General features: G+C 41.0%; 1 protein-coding gene across 3 annotated transcripts in view; it reads right to left on the reverse strand.

The window, feature by feature from the left end:
• dnajc6 (DnaJ (Hsp40) homolog, subfamily C, member 6) overlaps window positions 1-23,031 on the reverse strand; it is a 50,779-nt gene extending 27,748 nt beyond the window's left edge. The window contains exons 1-3 of one of the 3 annotated variants that reach the window (XM_084354007.1): window positions 22,699-23,031; window positions 14,359-14,518; window positions 5,234-5,369 (exon numbers count right to left, since the gene is read on the reverse strand). In XM_084354007.1, coding sequence (XP_084210133.1) covers window positions 5,234-5,369; window positions 14,359-14,371 — 149 coding nt within the window. In that variant the 5' untranslated portion in view covers window positions 14,372-14,518; window positions 22,699-23,031. Of the gene's footprint in view, window positions 1-5,233; window positions 5,370-14,358; window positions 14,993-22,698 lie in introns of those variants that run through there. The other 2 variants (XM_084354005.1, XM_084354006.1) reach the window with 2 other exon arrangements.

Consider the following 23,031-nt stretch of genomic DNA (forward strand, 5'->3'; position numbering starts at 1 on the left):
CCAGTCAAAGTGAGAGAGACTGAGCAGAAAGGGGAGAAAGATGAATGTGTGTCTGGTGGGGAGGGTGGTGGGAGGTTGGGGGGGGGGGGGGGGGGGGGGGGGGTCTGGGTGCAGACCAAGGACACTGTGCCTTTCACAAACCCAGATCAGCCACCCAGACTCCATGGCCGTTGTGTTTCTCTCAGACGGAGCAGCACACAGTTGAGCGTTGTTGCCAGATTGGTTTCCCTACAAAATTTCTCTCCAGCCAGGTAAACAAACAAGCAGGCTGCTTTAAATAATTCAGCAACTGCCTTTTGCCTTGAATATAGATTAGACAGAAGCAGAGAAGAAGGCCAATTGAGGCTGTTAAAAGAGGGCCTGGTTAACAACTGTACCCGCTAGGGTTTACCCTTATATCAAGCATGTTCAGAGAGTCGGGGGAATTTCTACTGAAGTGTTCCAGCAGTCAATAGACTGGAATGAAGAAGTCACGCATACTCAACCGCTGGCAGAATTTATGCTTCTTCCTCTCCTAGAAAACCTTCAAGCTGCAAAAAAATCCCCTTATATTTAAAGCAGAGACAATTCTGCCAAAGGGGTAAACAAAAAAACAGAAAGTCTTATTGACACTAGAATAAAAATCAAGTCACTACAAAGCAAAGCCTGACACTTACAAATGTTATTATATATTACTCCTGTAAAGTTGGTACACAGTTCCCTATTTACACATTCAGTGGACACAGGGCGACATCAGCATTTATCTTGAATCTTTTTCCAAAATTAGCTTAACAGTTTGGTTTTGGTCTCCACTGACTCCGAAGGGTACTATCAGGCTTTTTAGCTTTTAGACGCCCCGCCATGTTCACCAGCTAGTTGCTAATTTTGCTCTTTGGCACTGTGCAGATGAGTGTCTGCTGCAGCTGGAAACATGGTTGATAAGAGCAGTGAGAGTCAATCAAAAGAGTAAAGTTTCAGACTTTGAAATCAAAACAATGAGGGGAAAGACATTAAACGCTCCTTGGAGCTGAGGGGAATGACAGATAGTAATTCCCTGTGAGTTCATCACTATGAGCAACCCCCTTTCTCAATAGACGTAGTCATTTTATCCATTGTTATTATAAAATTATTAAATGAGTGCAGTTTTAAGCAATTCAACAAAAAAACAGTAATCTAGTGTTCTCTCAATAGACAACTATGGAAACCACACTTTAGTCAATTTTCTTGTCAGCTCTGGCTGAAAAGAGAAGACTGAATATCTTATGAAGAAAAATCAAGTGCAGTTGCCTAGAGAGGTTTAACAATGGGTTAACGCAGAGGTGACAAACATTTTCCCTTCGAGGGCCCAAACTGAAACTTAGTGGTGGACTGCGGGTCAAAAGAAAGCACCTACTGTATTCTATTTTTAAGATACAACATTGCTAGATGCACTGATCAATCGTCCAGAAACCAAGGGGTTATGAATGCAAAATAACAGCACAGAATCAACATTGTTAGAAGCAGGCAGCACTTTTAACTGCAGCACATTAGAGACTCCTTCCATATTTACCTTTCACAATAAGAGTCTCTACACACTGTGTAAATGCTTACCAGGGGAAATTCGAGACCATTTTACAAACAGGCCACTGAATAAACTTACAACATGCTAGATAATATGGGATATACTGTAATTCATTTTAAATTGGATGTTAATTGTGTCCAGTAACAGAGCCCTTTGCTTTAAGACTTGTGTGAGTGAGAGAAGGTCCTGTCACGGGTTAAACAAAAAGGGACCCAAACGTAAGACACACATGCAGGCAGGTCATGAAACAAAAAATGAGCTTTATTAAATAAAGCTGAAAACCAACATCTAATAAATCCAAAATCCAGAATCCAAAAAAGAAGCAACAACACAAGACAGGCAAAAGGCAGAAAAAACAAAACCAGAGAAATCCAAGAAAGAGAAGAAAAAAGCAAAGTACAAAGCTGGAAAACACGAGGAATCAAAGCCAGAAACACACCATGGGGAGGTGGGACAGGGAGACAGGAACAGACAACTGACAGAGAGAGCAGGCAGCAACCAGACTATAACCACCAGGGAGGGATGGATTACTGGACACAGGTGAAACACACCAGGTAGGTGCAGACATTCCCAGAGGTGGGAAAACGGACAAAGGGAGGAAGCAGAAAGTGAGCGATGACACAGAAGGACGTAACTTCAAAATGAAACAGGAAATAACAAAACCACAAAATAACAAAACCACAAACTCAAACTATGACAGGTCCCGTAACCTTGTGCAGCTTTGTAGTTTAATAGTCTGTGTTGTATTTTAAATGTACTAATGTTTGTGCATGCTGTCAGTTATATTCAAATTCAATTAAATTCAAAAGGGGCTTTATTGGCATGAAAGTTTAACAACAATGTGGTCAAAGCATCTATCCAACACTCAGACAGAACACAACAAATAACAACACAAACACATCACCAAGTTATAGTTATAGTTATAGTTCGTTGAAAGAAAATCTGAATCAGCATGTCAGAATTTAAAAAAATTGGAATCGGCCAAGAAAATTACAATCAGTGAATGTCTACAGCGAGCCGTAGTTTGGGCAGCCCCGGTCTAAAGCAAAAGCAATGGGGCATTGGAAGATTATCTATTTCTGATAATAAAAATGATTTCATCATTCTAAAATAAGATTTTATGACTTCCTTGAGAGGAGGAGACCTCTCGGGAGCACATCATTAGATCCTGCAGCTCTTTTTTACATCTTTCTAATTAGCTGCTGACTTTGTCCCCAAGTTTCTCCCTCATGGGGAAAAACAGGGAAACCACCAATGAAGGTCAACGAGCAGGACCCAGAAAAACATCATATATAATCTTATCATCATGCTTCAAACAGTTCCATAGATCTAGCATGATAGATAGTCAGGCATGTAGCTCAGTTCGCAAGATGTTTATTTATTTATGAGAGTAATAAACCGTAGAGTACACACTCAACCTTGGGAAATCACTTGTGTTGTCATCGTTTCTGTCCTTCCCTTTTTTAAATGAACCTATTAAATGCTACACAGCAAAATCAAATTGTCAATGTGCCGGCTCACAGCAGGATGGCTAATGCTGTCACAGAATCAACACAGAAACCAAAGTGAACTAAACTGTGGCACATTATTTCACCTCTGCCCATCTACCTTTCCTTTCTGAGGCTTTCAGCCGGTTGCCACAGCAGCCTGCCTCCCACCGCCCCATTATCCCAACCACCCACTCACACATTCATATACAGTCCACACAAACACACACCAACCAACACACACAGGGCCCTAATGAAATGAATCCTTCTGTATCAGCAGCGCACTGGCCATTTGGCACAATGAACTGCTATGAATAATTCAGCCAGGAGAGGAGACAGCAAAGAGAGGAGAGGGAAGGTGGAGATGAGAGAGGGGAGAGTCGACCGAGAAACACGAGGGAACCACAGGACAGGAGAGGTGGGAGCTTGCCAAGATGTGAGCTGCAGAGGAGGGGAGACACAAGAGATGAACAATCACGATCGAACTTGCTGAGTCAATAGTGAGAGAGGAGCTAGCGAGTGTTTCTGACAATACAGAGGCCTCTTTGTGCTGCCCTGTGCAGATGCCTGTGAACAAACACACTGGGACGACCGAGCCGTGCCAGACTCTGCTACCTCCCCCTTTCCTCCCTCCCTCTGCAGTCCACACTGCTCTGTTTCACTTGTAATCAACAGCTGAAATAACATTCAAGTAATCATTACACGATAGTAATGCAAAATCCAACTAATAATTGCTCATCATTATCATAATTATTAATCATGGTGATCTCTTGTTAGGGATATTAAAAAAAGCCACAGGAGATAAAATATAGTGCAGAAATTCCCTCAAGGTGTTCCTCAGATATTCACAAGAATGGGACAAACAGACGGATGGACAGCCCAATAACACAATGCCTCCGGCCATGGTTTTTGCCGATGGGGAGGCATAAAAATCTATGACGAAGATTAGGAGAGTGTTGAAATGTTTCTCAGCAGTAGCATTACACCAGCTCACCAGTGTATTCTGGTAATTTCCTGTCTTATTCTGATTGCTTGGTTTTTAGATGTGGGATTGGCTTTGGTCACTTAAGCTCCAAATTAGAAGTCTGTCCTTCCCATCCTTTCTTATTAAAACACCAAAAGGTTTTACAACATTTCCAGGCCCAAAAATATCATCCAGTGGCACAGCTGTTGCAAACATCTGGACCTGTATGTACTCTCCAACCTGTGCCATACAGGCAAGCAGACAGCAGGTGACAGCAACAGTTTAAATTGCAAATTAAGCAATTGTGCCACTTGTGCCACCAGCAGGCAACGAGTGTCAACCTGTGTCCTTTGTCCTCTCACACTGCCCTGAAGAGGAGAGGAGAGACAGAAAGGAAGGAGCTCGTGAGCGGATTTTATTTATCCAAGAAAAAAAAGGGGGACAGGTGTACAGAAACTGAAAGAAACAAAAAATTAGAAGAGGATGCATTGTATGTGAAGTGTGCTGTGTACAGAAACCTAAACACACTTTATCTTCAGCTTCTGACTTCGCAACATCTAGCTATCCAATTTTTCTGACCTCGCAGCAATTATCTCGTATTATGCCAAACGTCTCCAAACCTCTTTTGGTCAAACCATAAGTAAAGATATGTGCCAGGTATACAAAAACAGGATCCAAATGCAGACGCGGAAGCAGGCAGATCAACAACAAAAAGCGAGCTTTAATAAAAGCTGAAACCAGTCCAAAGATACCAAAATCCAGAATAAGTTAAAACAAAAAGGCAGGTAACAAAAAGCTAGCAATGAAGAGAATCCAGATAACATAACCATAAAACTGAAATGGAACAAACAATAAATCCAAAGGGAACAAATGCAGAATCAAGATGACAACAGCAGTGACGTGAGGATGAGAACTGAACAGATGAACCAACAGTGAGGGAACAACACAGGCTTGAATACACACTAAACTAACAAGGGGATGAGGTGCAGGTGGAGAGACACTGGGAACAGTGCGGTATTAATGAGACTGATGTGAGACAGGTGCGGGGGATCAGTTAGTGTGGGGACACAGGAGAGAAACAGAACAGTGGGAACACAGCTGAGAAGGAAGCAGTGTAAGTAACAACAAGGCACGAGGAGAAAACTACAAAATAAAACAGGAAATCAACAAATCACAAGTGTGGTTTGATTAAAACAAAAGTCGATATTGTACGATTGAATATAATTTTTGTTGGTAACTTACGTGGAAACCTGGTGCATGACCTTGGTGGACGTGTCTTTCAGCGTGTCCTTCAGGTTGTCCTTGAAGTTGCTGAAGAACTTCCCGGCTCCTCCCTTCACCATATCCAACAGTCCTCCGCCATAATTGGCATCCATATCTGTGGATAGAGGACCGTTAGCCAATCACAGTCCAGAGGGAAACAAACACAGCACACACACTGAGGATGCCGACAGAGATACACACTTCCAAGAAACGTCCTTGTAACTTTGTCGACAGAAAACACATTTCTGTTGTCCATGCAGATGATTTGTTTACATGATACCTGCAGAATAAATGTGATGCTTCAGTTCCAGACTGGAGTTAAGAGGTTTTCATCTGACTTCAGTGATCAACATACAGTATGAGTCACAGCACAACGCGCCAAGTACACACGTGTGTAGGTGTAAAGGAATGATGGACAGGGACTCAAGAGACGCAAAATAAAATGCATACCATCTGGACCAGTGTGTGTGTGTGTGTGTGTGTGTGTGTGTGTGTGTGTGTGTGTGTGTGTGTGCACTGTAAAGAGAGAGCAAATGTTGGAACAGACTCAAGTGTCATATCTTAGTCAGCAGCCCTCTAGTGATTTTCTCTCCCTCTCCCTCTCTTCCCTTCATACATCCACAGTGGCATCACATGAGATGTACTGTGGCAGTGCTGACAATTTCAAAGACAAAAGGGATTTTTCAGCATTTCCAGCTCGAGTCTCCTCTGAGCACCTTGGTACATAAAAAACTTCTTGTACTCTTGTCCACGGGAAACCACGGACAAACACACGATCCATCATTTCGTGTTCTCGTTCATCATCTGACAGGAATACATGGCTCTGTGAAGCTGCGGTTCTCATAGTGAGTGAGTCCTACCTGACGACAGCGGATCCCTAGAAGGAATCAAGTTTTAGTTCACGCTTGAACTGTTTAGTTGTCAAGAGCCTTTTGATTAAAGAAAATAGAAAAGAATAGAAAACATGCAATACTGAATTATTACTTTCTGGGTAGTCTGCACATAGAATAACATACATAACATACATAAAGAAACGCTCTGGCTTGTTTGCATTTCTTTAAACCGATAACAATGGTCCTTTTTGTGTATGTTAGCCACATGTCGCCTATGTGCTGCATTAGCCTGTAGAGCTAAAGCCAGGTTCAGCATAACAGAGGGAAAGATTGTTAGAAGTCCACAAATCTTGGTGTAGTCATGGACTCAGACCTGAATTTCAGCAGCCACATTAAGACAATTACAGGCTACTGTCACCTTAAGAATATATTGAGGATTAAAGGACTTTGTTATGAACCATCCAGACCTCAGAGGTCGTCGGGTACAGGTCTGCTTTCAGTCCCTAGAGACAACAGGGAGAAGCTGCGTTCAGCTATTATGCACCACATATCTGGGGCAAACTCCTAGAAAACTGCCGGTCTGCTCCAACTCTCACCTCTTTTAAATCAAAGCTGAAGACCTTTTTGTTGGCTGCTGCCTTTTATTGAATCAGTTTGTGAGGTAATCTCTTGCAGTTATGTTATCTGTGTGTGTGAGTGTGTGTGTGATTGATGACTGAGTGTGTAGGTTATCCCTGGGAGCTGACTGTTTCCAGCTTCTCCCACTTCCTGTGTGCTCTCCTCTCCACTTCCAGTCAGACTGGCAGCACTCCATTTCTTTGTCAAATGTATTTTAACTTAACCTGTAAAATGACCTAATACTTTGTTGCTGGTGGTTCATGGAGCTGGGAGAAGGGCGTCTCACTTTTCAGAGCATGATATCAAATCATAGCAGATGGTTCTTCTTCCAGAGCTTTTTCAGAATTAAAAATGAAGCGTTGGGTCAAGCTCAGGTCTGACAGATGTGGGTGCACGCTGGCTTCATGCTCATGCCACACTGAGTATCTCCTCAAATGCAGTGCTAATGTTATCAGCTAGATTGATAACTAGAGCTAGATAACATGTGTGGTGTAATGAAATGATGGATTTTAACAGCAGACTTTCACACTTACACACAAAGACATTACAAACACTGTCTCGGAGGAAACCTATCTAGATCCTGGCTGCTTCTGCTGCTGCTGCTGCTGGGACAAACTTTCCTCATTAATCATAAACAATAACTCCTTTATATTCCTTCGCTGTGTTTTCTCTCTCCACTCACTCCTTCACAGACTTTACTCGTCTACTTCTGATCCCTTCATTCCTCTCTTTCCCCATCTGCTTCACTCCATCCTGTCATCGTCGTCGTCCTCCTCCTCCCTGATGGTTGTTCACTAAATTCCAAATTTAGACTTCTCATCTCCGACTGCACAGGCCCGAAATGTGTGACAGGGATTTATTTTTTCTGAAGAATAAAGCTCCTGCTTGTTGAGCTCATATGATCGCCAAATATTTCCCAAAACTCAAATAGAACTTTGCCCACGGCAGTCGAAACAGATGCTGGCGTCTGTTTAAACAACCGAATCACACTGAACTGAAGTTTTCTCAACTAATTGTTCACTCACAGTGACTGGAGTGTCGTAATGCTATAAAACAAATACACCATCTCAGAATAAATGTGATCAGGGTTATCTCAGATTGGGCTTTAGACTTAGACATTTGAAAAGAAAACCTGTGTTATGAACTTGGGGTGTGGCGTTCATTCATTCATTCACAGATGCCAGTTGCAAATATCACACGTGTTTTGAAAATATTCATGAGCACGACTGTATCTGAACACGTGCTTTATGTTTTTATCTGCCGGTCTTTCAGTACCAGCTGACCCAGACTAGAATACAGCTGGTGCAACTTGATCTCATCAATCACTACAACATTGCTGCACCTGATATGAATGGCTGAAAACTAATCCCATTGAAGTTTCAGGGTTTTAAATGAAAGCACGAGCATGGAAACACAATATAAAAGGAACAAAAATAGAATGAAAATCCAAATACTGCACCACAGACATTATCACATTTATGGCCTTAAACCTTAAGACCTGACAGCTGGCCTTGTTTTCTACATCCTGATGCTATTTCAGGTGAAATTTTGGAGCGTGCTCAGGTCATGTCATCTTTATTTATCTCTACAGCAGAGAATGTCAACACTTAGTAAGAGAAAAAGGGAGGACAACATGCAGCAAACACTGAGCAGCTGCCTGATATACAGAGAGTAACCCAGTTAACTCTGCTGCTGACTGAATTAACTTCTGAATCATTTAATTTGTTGGCTCTTTCCTGGTCTAATGCCGCCCAATCACCATTTGACCTTCATCTGAAGGAATAGTTCTACACATGAGGAAATGTGCTTCTACTTTCCTCCGAAGGGTTAGATCAGAGGAGTGTTTGCCAGTGAACTTGTCATTGTGATCTTTGTGACCCATCCAGAATTCTGTATAAAAATTAGCTCCAAAGACAGAACCAGGCTAGCTGCTACTCCCCGTTTCTGAGATCAATCTTTGCAATCCCAACTCTCAGCAAACAAGAAAGTATTTCTTAAAATGTTGAACAATCCCTTTAATATGGCAGACATATTAAAAATGTCCCTGCTGACGACACAATCTGAAATGCTCCTCTTGCATCGTTCAGGAAACTCTGGTCTAAAGTTCTGGTCTATTTTCAACCTCCTTGCGATGCAAATTTCCCAGCCGGTGAGCATGACAGGACGTATTAGGAAAACCTGGATCCTGTCCTGGCTTGAAATCAGGAGTTATATGAAACCTGCCAGGCATGTTCAGATGTCTGCACAGGTAAAGAGGCATCTGTGATGATGAAGGAAGAAAATATGCTCCAGAGAAATCTCACTACAGGGAGAGCTGCTCCACGAAAACAGGACCAGGCAAATAACTCACCCCTCCTCCCTCCCTCCTATCGCTTTCATAGAGTCGACCAATAGTAACAGAGAGAGAGAGAGAGAGAGAGAGAGAGAGATGACTGTAGGTAAGAGAAAGACAGCTCTAGTTATGTCCACAGCGATCAGTGGGCTGTCTGAATATGTCTCCCTCCTCCTACAGCTCCAAACCTTTCTCCCACAATATCCGGCTTGCTGTGAATGACACACAACAATAAAGCAAAAACCCTGCACTGCACTCGAGGTGGTCCTTGTCATTTCCTGAACCTAAATGACTTTGGCATAATTCCGGACTCTAATCTGCTTAATTATAGATGCTGCTGATGAGACAACGGGCATGTGATTAATCATTGACTACTACACGGCTTAACCAGATTTTTTCCTGTGTGACCAATCCTCTTCCAGTTCAGCACGGTGGAGAGGTGGTCGTGTGGCTACAGCTATCTGTAGATATCATCTGTGTTTGCAAGCTACCACATGATGACATTTAGGAAGTTGATTTAAAGTCTGGACCAATGGTTCGCCTTTTGGCCGGTGGCCCCTTGAAATGAGATGGTTTGAGAGGTTGACTACGTCTATTTTTCTCACTGGAACACGTTGTATTTTTGAGGTCTGTTGTTGAATGCAAGTCATTTCTTATAAAACATCTGCAAAGTTTGTTTGCAGGAAGCAGGGCCAGGCTTGGATGGCAATTTGACACAGTGGCCAAACTGTGTAATTACAACATCAGGTGATCCACACTGGCCCAAAAATAGTTTTCCCACCGGCTAACAGCGGGAAAGAAACACGGACACAATGAAATGACTTGTTTCATTATCATGATGCTCGATAAACATTTAGAAAGCCAAGAAGAGCTGCACCATTAGATTATTTTCTTCCCATTCAAGTTAGCAGAGGCCTGAACCAGAAGTTAGCTAGTGTGCACGCTCTATTGGACGCACAATGTGGAAACTACACAGAAGATCTGAAAATGTTACAGTGTGGCCAAACCATGTAATTACTGTATGTCACGTGATGTACTGGGGTCCAAAAAGACTTTTTCCCAGAAGCTATCATTTTGACCAAACCAGATATAAAACTTCACAACCCGTCACAACCCCAACAACATGACTCATTATACTATCAGAATTTTTGGTTGAATAACATTCGGAAAGTCTGGAAGAGCCACACAATCAAATATTTGTTATCCCATTCAAGTTAGCCAGGGGCTAAACTAGAAACATGCTCAATGGGCCCCACAGCGCACAAGATTCGGGGTTATTTTATACACGGGAAGTTGAAGTTGAAGTTTTTTGGCTTCATGTGTCACCAAGCAGCTTTCATAGGAATGAACAGGGCTCCATCTGCGATGGTGTATCCAGATTTTCCTTGTTACATCTCCAGAGTAAGACCTAGCTTCTTTGGAGACCAATACAAAATAGCTAACTGCTAACTTGCTAGCATTACACATATAACCAAAAATCAGGTCATACAGTGAACATTATCAGTCTTGTTGCCAAAGCGATGGATTTAAACCTTCTTGTCAAACTGTATTTGTCTAAATGATACTGTGCAAATCCACTATATTTCAGTTTCTGTCCTCCTTTTCTCATATGCTTTGTCTCAGTGTGATGTTGCATCTATTTCTCTGCATATCTGAGTGAATCTGCTTGCCTATCAGTCTGTAGGCTGGTCCCTGTGCCTCTGTGTCTGTGGCCAGATGGATGTGGGAGTGTGCAGACTGGTGAGCCAGTTACAGTGACAAACCTCACTAATACCGACACCAGGGGAGACTCTGACACAGGCTCCATCAGGTAACTACAGCAGCAGAGAGCCGAGCCACTCACAGAAAGAGAGTGGGACATCAACAGAACAGAGAGCCCTTGGCTTTGCCAGAAAGATCAATGGTTTGTTTGAATGTGTCTCCCTCCTTCTGGAGTGCCAACCTTTACCCCTCAGTATCAGGCTGTGTGTGTGAATGGGACACACACAGACAGGGACAAGCACACGTACACACATCAAAGAGAGCATCCGTAAGGCCTGGCACACCAGACAGACATCTGACACTGGAGCCCATCCCCCCACCCTACCAATCACCAACCCCAATCCCCTGCTTCCCTCACTGACCCCGCCACTCTCCTCATCCAGCTTCTTTTGTTTCACACAAGTGCTCATCCCTGGAGGCTGGCTGACTCCACAGAGCACCATAGTGAGGTGAACACAGACTCCACAGACTTTAAACACCTAAAGTAACATATATACAAATAATACACAAATAATTGTTGTAATACTGTAGAAGCACCAATGGTGATAATAGAAATTGTATTGAACATCAGTATCTGAAATTGTCCTTATTGAATGATATCAGCCTCTTGGAGAAAAACATGACATTGTTTTACAAGATATGGCGACACTTTTTGGATTATTTGGAAAACCTCCCATTGAATCAGATTGATTGAACGCCTGTCTAAGCTTGATTTATGCCTCTGTGTTAAATCGACGCCCCACTGATGGCGTAGCCTCTGCGTAGGTGCTTGCCCTTCGTCGTAGCCTACATCTTAGCCTGATGTGCACCTCCCCAGAAATGTGAATGCACAGTCGCAGCAACACGGACCGCAATGACTGTGATTGGTCCACTTGAAAGCATCACATTTCCTGCTTCTCCTCTGGTGCTTAGCAGCGGTGCTAATAATGGGGATTGTGACCTGTAGTTTCCCCAGTAAACAAAACGCCCTCTTCGGCTGTTGCAGTCCCTCCTGACCGACTGGCTCCATCCATCCAAACATACATCCATCCATACATACATACATACGTACATACTGATAAGAATAAGAAGAATAAAAAATATTTGTGATCATGATGTTTGATAGATAGTGGTGTCTCTGCCCAAATGTTTGGCATGATACAAAATTAAAAAATAAACAGTATGAGGAGTTAAAGTTAAGCAGTAGTATTTATAAAAGCAGCAGGAATTGTGGCAGTAGCGGTCATAACATTAACTCTCATCATACAACTTTATTCTGCTCCTGCGCCTCTGTTACAGAGGACAGAATTGATCTTATCAAGGATAAAGTGTCAGAACAAATGACTTATTATGACTGAATTCAATAATGCATGTAGAGGATTTGTCATCAGATTAATTATAAACAGATGGATTGTAGCTTCCGTGCCCCTTTATCATCATTGAAATCAAGTTTTTTGGTTTTAATTTGATACATTAGGCTTATAATCCATCATTCATGGCCAGTTGATTAAACCTCTAGAGATTTATGTGCTTTTGTTGACTAAAACTGAAGCAGGATTTATTCTTATGACCACAGAAAAAGTAAATAGGCTATGAACTGTGGTTATCGTGGCAGATTTCACTGAAGATTTTTCCTTTCTTCTATTTTTATATAGTTTAAAACCTCATGGACACAACAATAGAGTATTATATGCAGTTACAAATGTGTATATTATCTCAGATGTTATGCACATTTGAAATGTATGTCACACGAATGTCTACACATATTTCTTTATTCATTAGACATCAAAACAAACCTTTAAAGGATCAGTTCACCCAAAAATTCAAATTCAGTCATAATCTACTCAGCCCCGTGCTGATGGCCAGGAGGGTGAAGTTATGAAGTCTATTTAGTATTAATGGAGCTTTACAGTAAAACAGCGATGCAACATTCTCCCAAACAACTGACGTAGATGGGGACTTGTTTTAAAACGTAAAAAAAAATAATAACAAAATAATAAAACAACTAAAATAGCATGAAATGGCTCCATAGAGCTCGTCTGGTGTTATGAAGGTCTCCAGTAGCCGATGCACGGTCAAGCCTGACCTGACCTGAAACCTGACTCTTCCTTGGCATTGGTGTTAGTAGATAATAGTAGATCTTTGAACTTTTCCTTTAAGTCTAGTAGTTTCCTGGTGGCACTTTATTTTAGTTTACACTCATATGACAACATAAGCTGTGTTTTGTGTCAAATTAGAAATAACATGTTCTTTATTAGACAATAAACAAACAAAGTTACACAGCAAGTTCACAAATTTACTACCAACACAGACCTATGATGGTCTAATAAGGCAGTATATGTGGTTTCTAATTATAGCATGATTAAGTTGTATAAATGAAGGTGTAACTGTGTTTGTTTACTGTCTGATAAAGAGCATAATATACCTAGTTTTTGTCTAATCTGACACAAGTTCATCTTATTACATCTTATCAGTGAACTTAGGGCATAACTGTTTGTTTACTCTCTGATAAAACACACTATGTCTAGTTTTGTCTCACAGTTTGTTACTAATGGATGTATCTTTATGATATGCAAACATATGTAATATATATAACTGTTTGTTTACTGTCTTATAAAGAACATATTATTTCTAGTTTTTGTCTAATTTTATACAAAATTCAACTTTATTTGTCTTATTAGTGTACTATGACTGTGTTTAGTATAACTGTGTTTGTTTATTGTCTAATAAAGAACATATTATTTCTAGTTTTTGTCATTTTTGATACAAAGTTAAACTTTATGCCTCTTATTAGTAAACTTAGTTCATAACTGTGTTTGTTTACTGATGAATAAAAAACATGTTATGTGTGTTTGTCTAATTTAATGCAATGTTCCCCTTTTCATGTCTCATTAGTGGACTTAAGGTATAATTGTGTTTGTTTATTGTCCAATAAAGAGTATGATATTTCACATTTTTGTCAAATTTGATACAAAATTCGGCTTATTACGTGTTATTAGTGCACTTAGGGTACAACTGCTTATGTTTACTGTCAAATAGGCCTAAAGAGCACACTATTTATGGTTTTTGACTAACTTCAGTTTGTTACCTTTTATTAGTACATAACTGTGTTTGTTCATTGTCTAATTTGACGCACAGTAAGGCTAAAACGTCTTATTAGTGTACTTAGGATACAACTGTGTTTGTTTATGGTGAAATAAAGAACATATTATTTGCAGTTGTTGTGTTAATTTCATACAAAGTAAGGCTGAAACGTAGTGTAGCCTACTCTAGAATAAAGTGGGACCAGTTCCTCTGACATGAAGATGTACGGGACTGGGCAGCACCTCACACATTATTGTACACAGACCAGCCTGCGGTGAATGAAGCAGCCCAGTGTTAGTGGTGTAGGTGCGGTCTGGAGCCGCTGTGAGCCCTGGACGGGACTCCTGGAGGTGCGCAGCCTCATCATACTTCCACTATTGTTAGCCATTGTGTTACAGGCCACGTTACTCGTATCTAAAGTCGCCGCATCTTCCTCAAGCTCTCTCCACGTCAGCCTACAACCACCACCCGAGCAGCCGGAGGCGGAGGAGTCTTACCTGAGCTGTCCATGGTGCTGCAGTCCTCCTCTCTCAGCGGGCCTGCCTTCGGTCCGAGCGTGGCTGCTATGGAGCCTGCGAGTGTGCCTCCGCCGCCGCCGCCGCCGCCGCCGCTCCCTCTGCCGACACTGAAGCTGCTGTCTCCGCCGCTATCGACCAACTGCAAAGATTCATAGCCATCGTAACTGGTCTTTTTCTTGTAGGCCCCCAGCAAGCTCATTACACACAAAAAAAGAAGGAATTAAAGACAAAAGAAGCCCCGAAAGACGGAGTAGGCTACGCCGCGCCACCGCCGCCGCCGCCGCCGCTCCTGCTGCTGCTGCTAGTCCTGCTACCACTGCTGGGTGCACCACATGTCCGAGGAGGAGAGGACGAGCGGTCTCCTCTGCTTTCTGCTGAAGGAGATATTCTACCGGGAGGTCCCTCTCTCTTTCTCTTTCTCTCTCCCTCTTCCTCTCTCTGTGTTTCTATCGCCTCCTCTTTTCTCAGCAGCACCGCATTTTACTACGACGCTGCTGCTGCTGCTGTCGCTGTCGTCCCCGACTGAGTCCAACACAGCCCTGGAGGTGATGTTAGTGCTGCATCTATTATTCACATACTGTAATCTGTACTGTGAGAACGCCTATACGACTACGTCTCCTTAAAGCTGCTCAGTAAAGGACAGCTTCGTGTCAAAGCTACAAAAATAAATGTTATAGAAGTATTTTCATGCATCCATATCATTTGTTTGCAGATTAATTATGCGTTTTCTGTAACTTTGTGATGTATTAATATTACTTAAGTGAAGGCCTTCAAATAAGCCCACCTGGTTTCCTGCCTCTTGTTATTGTGTATGTATGGAAGGATAAGTTAAAAAATGTAACAGTAAACTCAATATGAAGCACTTTTACTCAAGTGTAGTTTTAAAGCACTGATTTGTTATTGCTGCATCTGTTCACATACTGTAAACTGTGGTGTGAATACACCCAAAGGACTGTTTTTCCTTATTTGGTCAACAAAGGACAATTTTGTGTTAAAACAAATACTAAAATAGTGTCCTATGGAAGTATTCTTATGCATTTATATAGTTAATGATGTGTTTTTCTGTAAGTTTGTGAGAATACAATGTCATACTGTTTTACTTTGTTTATATGTGGCGGACCCTGCCACCTTTCTAGCTTCAAACAATGTTCTGGGACCTTATTTTCCTCTGAGAACAGCCTGTTTATTCAGTTATGAAAAAGTTAAGTATTTCTCATTTTGTATCATTACCTCATTAATATTCTGAGAAAATTGAATTTCAGTGTTGCCACTGTTCCTTCTCAATAAGCCATTTCTTGGCATATTCATGCTACTTTATTCTACTCCACTACATTTTTTGAGGAGGCAAACATTGCTTTTTACTCCACTACATCTATTACGCTTTCTGGACTAATATCATTAATTCAAAATATAAATCATCTAATAAAATATTAGACATTATTAGGTTACAGATCGAGACACCCAGCAGTAAGATAATATATATGACTCTGAAATGGGTCATTCTGTATTATGAGTGCTTTATGTTTGGTACTTTAAGTAAACAACAGTAATAATGCCTCATCTACCTATATTCCCTAGAAAATTATAGGAATATCACAGTGATACCAATATGAACATGCCTCAAAATAGTACCAACACAGACAAATTAAAATCTGAATATCATGGGAATATTAAAGTTCTCTTTAGTTGTGACGCCAAGAATCTCACGTGATGCTATTAAACACGCTCACATTCCCGTGGGTAAAATGAGTGGGCTCCCAGTTTTGTGAATAATGTCACAGTTCCTATTTTGTCTGGATTACCACTTTAAAGGCACTTTTCTAAAATGTCTGTGGGCTGCTAGTCAATTGTGATCGTCCTATGAGGAGGTGGTGGCTGGCAATTCTTCCACCCTGCATCTCATTAGTTATTTTCAGTGAATATCCTTTTGCAGGATTAAATAGGCTTTACAAATATTTTCACTATCAGTTGATCTGCTGATTATTTTCTTGATTAATCGTTATGTCTATAAAATGTCAAATAATTGTGAAGAATGCCCCTCACAAAGTCCAAGAGTTCAAGTCTTTAAATTGATCATTTTGTGCAAACATCAATCAAAAATGATATTAAATTAACACTAATGTGAGGAAGATTAAAGCACAAATTACTCAGTGGTACCAACAAATGATTAATATTTTAACTATAAAAATGACTAAAAAGAGTCAACAATGGATCTTCTGTCAACAAATAATTTCATTTTTACTGTAGACTAAAGTTACTGCTCCTCTTAAATGCCAGACAGACGCATCTGAGATGTGTGATGAAGTCTGCTGTGACCACAACACTGCCTGGTGAAGAGACACGGGTGCTTATGGCTTAAAGAGTTCTAAAAAGTAAAATCTGCAGCATCATCCATTACAAATGTCCTCAGGGAGGAAGTGTAGAGAGATAAAAGAAACTTTGAGTTAATTTAATAAACCTCCACTGCTATGACCTGCTTTCTTGGGTATAAATAAGGAACTTATTATGAGTCTGACCCATAATAGAGCAAATTTCTTGCACCGAAAATTAATGGGACCCCTGGCCTCATCAAAGATTCAAATGAGAGGAGTCTTGCAGTCAGGATTGCAAGACAACAGCACCATGCGTTGTCAGAAAAAGGAAACTCACTCTACATCACAGGGAGTTTCTCAGCCTGAACAGCATGAATGTTAATAAGCTCTTTGTAATATAATTAAAATCCAACAGATATTTTAATTTTAGCTCCAATTTGGTAATTTTAGCTCCAGATTTTGGGCAATGACCCTGGATCCATGCAGGACAAAACAGTGACCACTGATGGCATACTTCCTTCCTTGGCCTTGTCCCCTGGCAACGGAAACCCTGCATGGTTCTGAAAAGAGGACATGAGCCTGGGAAACTCTTTTAGGAGAGCAGACGGGAGCTCAAAGCCCAGCGGGAACGGAATGTCCAAAAGAGAGGAACGACACCCCCGCCATAACCGGACGCAGAGCGCTGCCGCTCCATTGTAGCAACGGAGCTTCCTGTCTTGTTCCTGACCGTGCCGACCATTATTTGCCCCTTGATGCCCCTCTGAGCGTGACTGTTCAGGATACAGCAGGTGCACGATCAAGGAAGGACATTATCAAAGGTTTACACAGGAAGACATGACACGCTCAAACCCAATCAAATATTTAAATAGAGCTTCTTTAAAGGATAAATTCAACAAAAAAAAAGAAAATTTAGCTTGAGCTCATGCACCCGCAGTGATGAACTCTGGATGTTTGAGGGGCAGGGGTGACAAAAACATAAAAGGGCACCAGCTGTATGCAGTGGGGCACCCTAGAGGGCACTTTATCATATTTGATCTGTCATAGGGGCATCCAAAGGGCACTTTTGCAGTGTTTTTTTCGAACATTTTTGCCTCTCTGCACCTCCCCTGAGTCCACCAGGGTGCACCCTCTTCAGATGGGGTGCATGCTAACACTTTTAGCTTAGCAGCTACTGTGATGATTTCATCCAATATAACAAGTCTTTTAAAAATGAATTTGGGATTTCGGGCTTCCTTGTGGAGCTGTATGGAGCCATTTTTTTTTTCCGGTTGTTTTTTCTTGTTTTACATTTTAAAACAAGTCCCAATCTACCTCAGTCGGTTAGGAGAATGCTGCAGCGCTGTTTTGCTGTGAAGCTCCACAGATGTAATGACATGTAATGACAATGACTCAAATGAACTATTTTGTTAGCCAATTAATCATTTCAGTCATTTTTAAAGCTACATTGCCAAATATTTACAGACACTCATAGTCACACACACTGACGTTGGTCTGCCAGGTTGAGACTTGATCCCAAGAGTCCTATGATCGGCCACTAGACCACTGCGATTAGGTGAACAATTGATTAGTCAGTTTACTGCAAACTAACAACTCACACTTTTCTTTGTCTTGTATGACAGTAAACTGAATATTTTTGGGTTCTGGACAGACAAAAACAAACAATGTAACTATGTCACATTGACCTGAAGAATTACGTTTTTCATTGTTTTTAAAGACATTTAATTGACAAAATTGGGAATATAATCAGCAAATTAAACCGGCAATAAATAAATGTTTTACTTTAACCTATCGTTATGAAGTAAATATTGATTGCAAGAATAACCATCAACATCTGTGTTTCAATTGGTTCCCTGAATCTTTCTTTCACTGTGCAATTCTGTCCACACAGCATGAAATCTCCTGGGAAAATGAAGGCTGACCGGCGATCATGGCATGTTTACACTTCAATCAATTATGAAAATCATTGTTAGTTGCAGAACTGAAAGACATTACTTTACTAAATGACTAAATGTCATCTTCAAACTTGCACAACATTGCAGAATATACATAAAAAAGCTTATAGAATAATATACTGAGGCCAAAATCAGACCTCTGATATTAGAAGGATGTCCAGGCATTGTGTCACAGTGTGTCACAGTTTCACCTTAACAGTTGTAGTCAACCGTTGCATAATATGTGCAACTGGCTCACAACAAAAAGTAAAGGCACATAATAAAGCTAGTGTACCACTTGCCTGTAATAATATCAGAGACACTTGATAAACAGGTTTTCTAAGTCTAAGAAGAGACTTTAAGATGACTTTTGAGGCTTTTCTTTTCATCCCTCTTATAATAATTCCTGAAAGTCTTTAAATGCAATCCAAAGTGCCATTTTTACAGTTTTATGACACTGCTGTTATCTGACACTGACTGACTTTACAGAAGCTGTGTCACTGGTTTTTACTACCATTCTCAAGGATAGATTGAGGATTAATGATTAATTAGAGCAGAATCTAGGAATCTGCTGGATCAGCTGAAGGGCTCGCTTCACGACACAGACGGTGGACTTGAATCTGTGAGACTTTAGATCCTGTAATCCAAGGATTCTTGTTCTCTGTAGTAAAAGCTGAAACATCACAGAAACACATTGGCTGCCATGTGTCTGCGTAGAAAAACTATGGCATCCATGTTGTCCTGGTTTGTTTCCTCCTCTGAGCTGGCAGGTGGCCTACTTCAGTGACTGAAAACCATCCTATCTATCCTGGTGAAGTGCCGAGCATGACCCAGATTCTCTACCTGTTTACTGCCCTCTACCCCTTGTGCACCTGCTCATTTAAATGCACCATTAACCAAGGCATGACAAATAGATTAATCTTTTCATTTAGTAAATTCAAGTAAGTTCTAAGTCTCATTCCTACGGAAGCCCTAAAGGGCCATGCATTCATACATTTTATTTCCTCCATTTTCCCGTGATAACGAGTTAATTTCATTTGTTTTCTCGAGATCTCGAGTTATTATCTCGAAATAACAACTGCCGTTTTCCCGAGATAGCGGGATAATTTTCTCAAGATCTCGAGATAACGAAACTTTGTTTTCCCGAGATAACATTATAATTATTTCGAGATGATGTTTCCTGCAATGATTTAATATACTACACTATCGTTTTGTTTTCTCAAGATCTCCAATTAATTATATCGTTATCTCGGGGAAACAAAGTTTCGTTATCTCGAGAAAATTATCCCGTTATCTCGGGAAAACAGCAGTTGTTATTTCGAGATAATAACTCGAGATCTCGAGAAAACAAACGACATTAACTCGATTTCCCGAGAAAACGGGATAATTTTCTCTATATCTAACGATATAATTATTTCGAGATCTTAAGAAAACAAAACGATAGTGTAGTATATTACATCATTGCAGGAAACATCATTCAGTGTAGCAACGTCAGAGGAGCAGGAGCATATTGATCACCGCGTCACATATCTTTTCAATCAAGGCCTGACACAGGCTGAAATAGCATTATGCCTTGCTATTACAGATAATATACACATTAGTGTGCGTAATCTAAAAAGACGGTTAGCAAGGCTTCAGCTATATCAGTGGCGCAATCTAAGTGAGCCTGATGTCGTCGTTAACTACATAGCTGACCAGCTACGAGGTCCCGGGCATCTCCATAATCTCAGGCCTATCATATCACAGTCATTATCTCGAGATCTCGAATTAATTATATCGTTATCTCGAGAAAACAAAGTTTCGTTATCTCGAGAAAATTATCCCGTTATCTCGGGAAAACAGCAGTTGTTATTTCGAGATAATAACTCGAGATCTCGAGAAAACAAATGAAATTAACTTGTTATCACGGGAAAACGGAGGAAATAAAATGTATGAATGCATGGCCCTTTAGGGCTTCCGTACATTCCCAACTCGTCAAATAATGACACTTTGGGATGGGGGCCAACCTGTCCTACCATCCCAGAGTGTCAGTTTTTGACGAGTATGTTTATATTTAAATATTTCTCTTTTTTTCAGCTGTAAAACATTGATGACTCATCTTGAACTTGGGCGGTTTTATAAATATATCCAGTCAAATATGATTTGGGGTGACTTGCTAACTCTGTCCATCATATAAAACCAGTAGGCTAGTGGAAAGTAACTAAGTAGATCTGCTCAGGCGCAATTTTGAAGTAGCTGTACTTACATTTTCTGCTACTTTGTAATTCTATTCCACTATAATTCAGAAGCAGATACTGCTTTTTACTCCACTACCTGTCTATTTGATAACTTTAGTTACTTGTTACTTGCAGATTCAGATAAAAAAAAACACAAAATAAGTAGATAAAAAGTACATAATTGTAGCGCCACCCTTCACGTAATAATGACACTTCATTTTAAAATCAGCTATTATGCATTTTACTTTTGGTAATTTTAAGTATATTTTGGTGCTAATATTTCGGTATTTTGACACCAGTAAAAACACTCTTTTTTTAAACCTCTATCTTTCATTACATGTGTGGTCAGGGTAAAATGAAAGGTATTGTGTTAAAATATTACTTATTAATATTACTTACCATGCGAATAGTACTTGAGTAAAAGTCTCTGACATTACGTATCTGACACTAAATTTACACAAGTACCAAAGGTACAATTAAAAGTATAATGTGCTACTTTGGCTATGAAGCAGCATGTAATCTGCAAAGCAACTAGTAGATGTCAAATAGATGTAGTGGAGTAATTAGCAGAAAATGAAAATACTCAAATTAAGTAAAATTACTTCAAAATTGGACTTAAGTGCAGTACTCGAGTAAATGTACTCAGTTATTCCATCACTGCACTCGTGTGTAGATGTTTAACACTGCGACTGGTAAAGGCTGGTAAAATGTTCTGCTCACTTTAATATTTATGTTTTCATCTAAATCTGTGAAGTAACCTAAAGTCATCAAGTAAATGTAGTGGAGTAAAAAGTACAATATAGTACAGTACTTGAGTAAATGTACTTAGTTACAGTCCGTCACTGCTGATAAGGCAGGTGTGTGGCTGACAGTGAACAGTGCTGCAGCTCTTAACTAAACCCCGCCCACATCAGACATACGTCACATTACGGAAACAAACAGCCCTGACTTCCCTCTAACTGCACCTTTAATTCATATGTCCGTGTGAGTTGTTTAATGCAGAGCAGCCTGATGCAGCAGAAAGTCCCTCAGAGGCTGAGGATGATGATCACCACATGAAACCACACCAAGCTGTTTAACAGCTCACGTGACGTGCGTGACATGCGTGACGCTGGCGGTGATGTGACGATCCCTATTGGACGATGCAGAGAGGAGCTCTCCACTGAGCCCTGCATGATGAAGATGGTGATTCAGATCAAACTGATGATGAAGATTAAAGACACATCCATCACGTCCTAATGCCATATTTAGAATAAAACCTGCCATCTTGGGGGGAAAAAACCTGCTGCGTCTATTTTCGGACAAGAGTGCTGTGCGCCTTTAACTGGTGTCCTGAGATGCCGTTAACAAAATCATCAGCTGACAGAAAAATCCAGCTGAAGGGGCCACCTTTCTACTGCTGTTTCAGTCTGATCCTGGAGGTGTCATTTGTCATAAGAGTAAAGAAACAGCGGCATTCATTCTCAGGACACAGGAGGGGGAAAAATCTGCCATTACGCGTGGAAAAAAAATAAAAAATCGACACCTGCTGAACAAAAATAACCCAAATGATGTCATTCGTGATGCTCGCGTGCGCATCCAGCCACACGCAGGCCCCGAGCACACACACAAGTTTGTTATTATTAAGAATTATTAAGAATTTGTCTCCTGATTTTTCGTATTCCCCCGCTGGAACAAGATGATCACCTCTCCGTCCACCGCGCAGAGACGCACTATGAGGGGGGGAAGTGGATTTCCAGAGGTAGCCTGAGATTATGTAACATCCACACACAGATCGCGATGCTCTCAATACGCCAGTAAAACACGTCAAATGAATCACAACACACTGAGTAGGGGAAAAAAGCAGAGGGTGGTTTTTACCTTTCGGTGCGGTTTCTAGCATTCTCCTCCCGAGAGCGCCGTCCTGTGCCGCGCTGGAGATGCGCTCTGAAGCCCGGCTCCGCTCTCACACACCGACCTTTGATTTGTCATTCGCTGACAGTCAAAGGTCAAAGCGCTAAACGTCCTGTGAGACTCGTTCCTGCGAGGATTCCCCCCGGTGGTTAACCTGTCTGTGAATTTACAGCTCCAGCTACGGCACCATCATATAATCACATTTTGGCATATATGAGCAACAAACAAGATCCCGCGATGGCGATCCGTAGATGTGTAGAAGATGTGGGTGAGCCTGAACGTGACTACCACAGGGAGTGG

The sequence above is a fragment of the Pagrus pagrus genome (assembly GCF_965226575.1).
Source record: "Pagrus pagrus genome assembly, chromosome: 6".
NCBI classification, from domain to species: Eukaryota; Metazoa; Chordata; class Actinopteri; order Spariformes; family Sparidae; genus Pagrus; species Pagrus pagrus.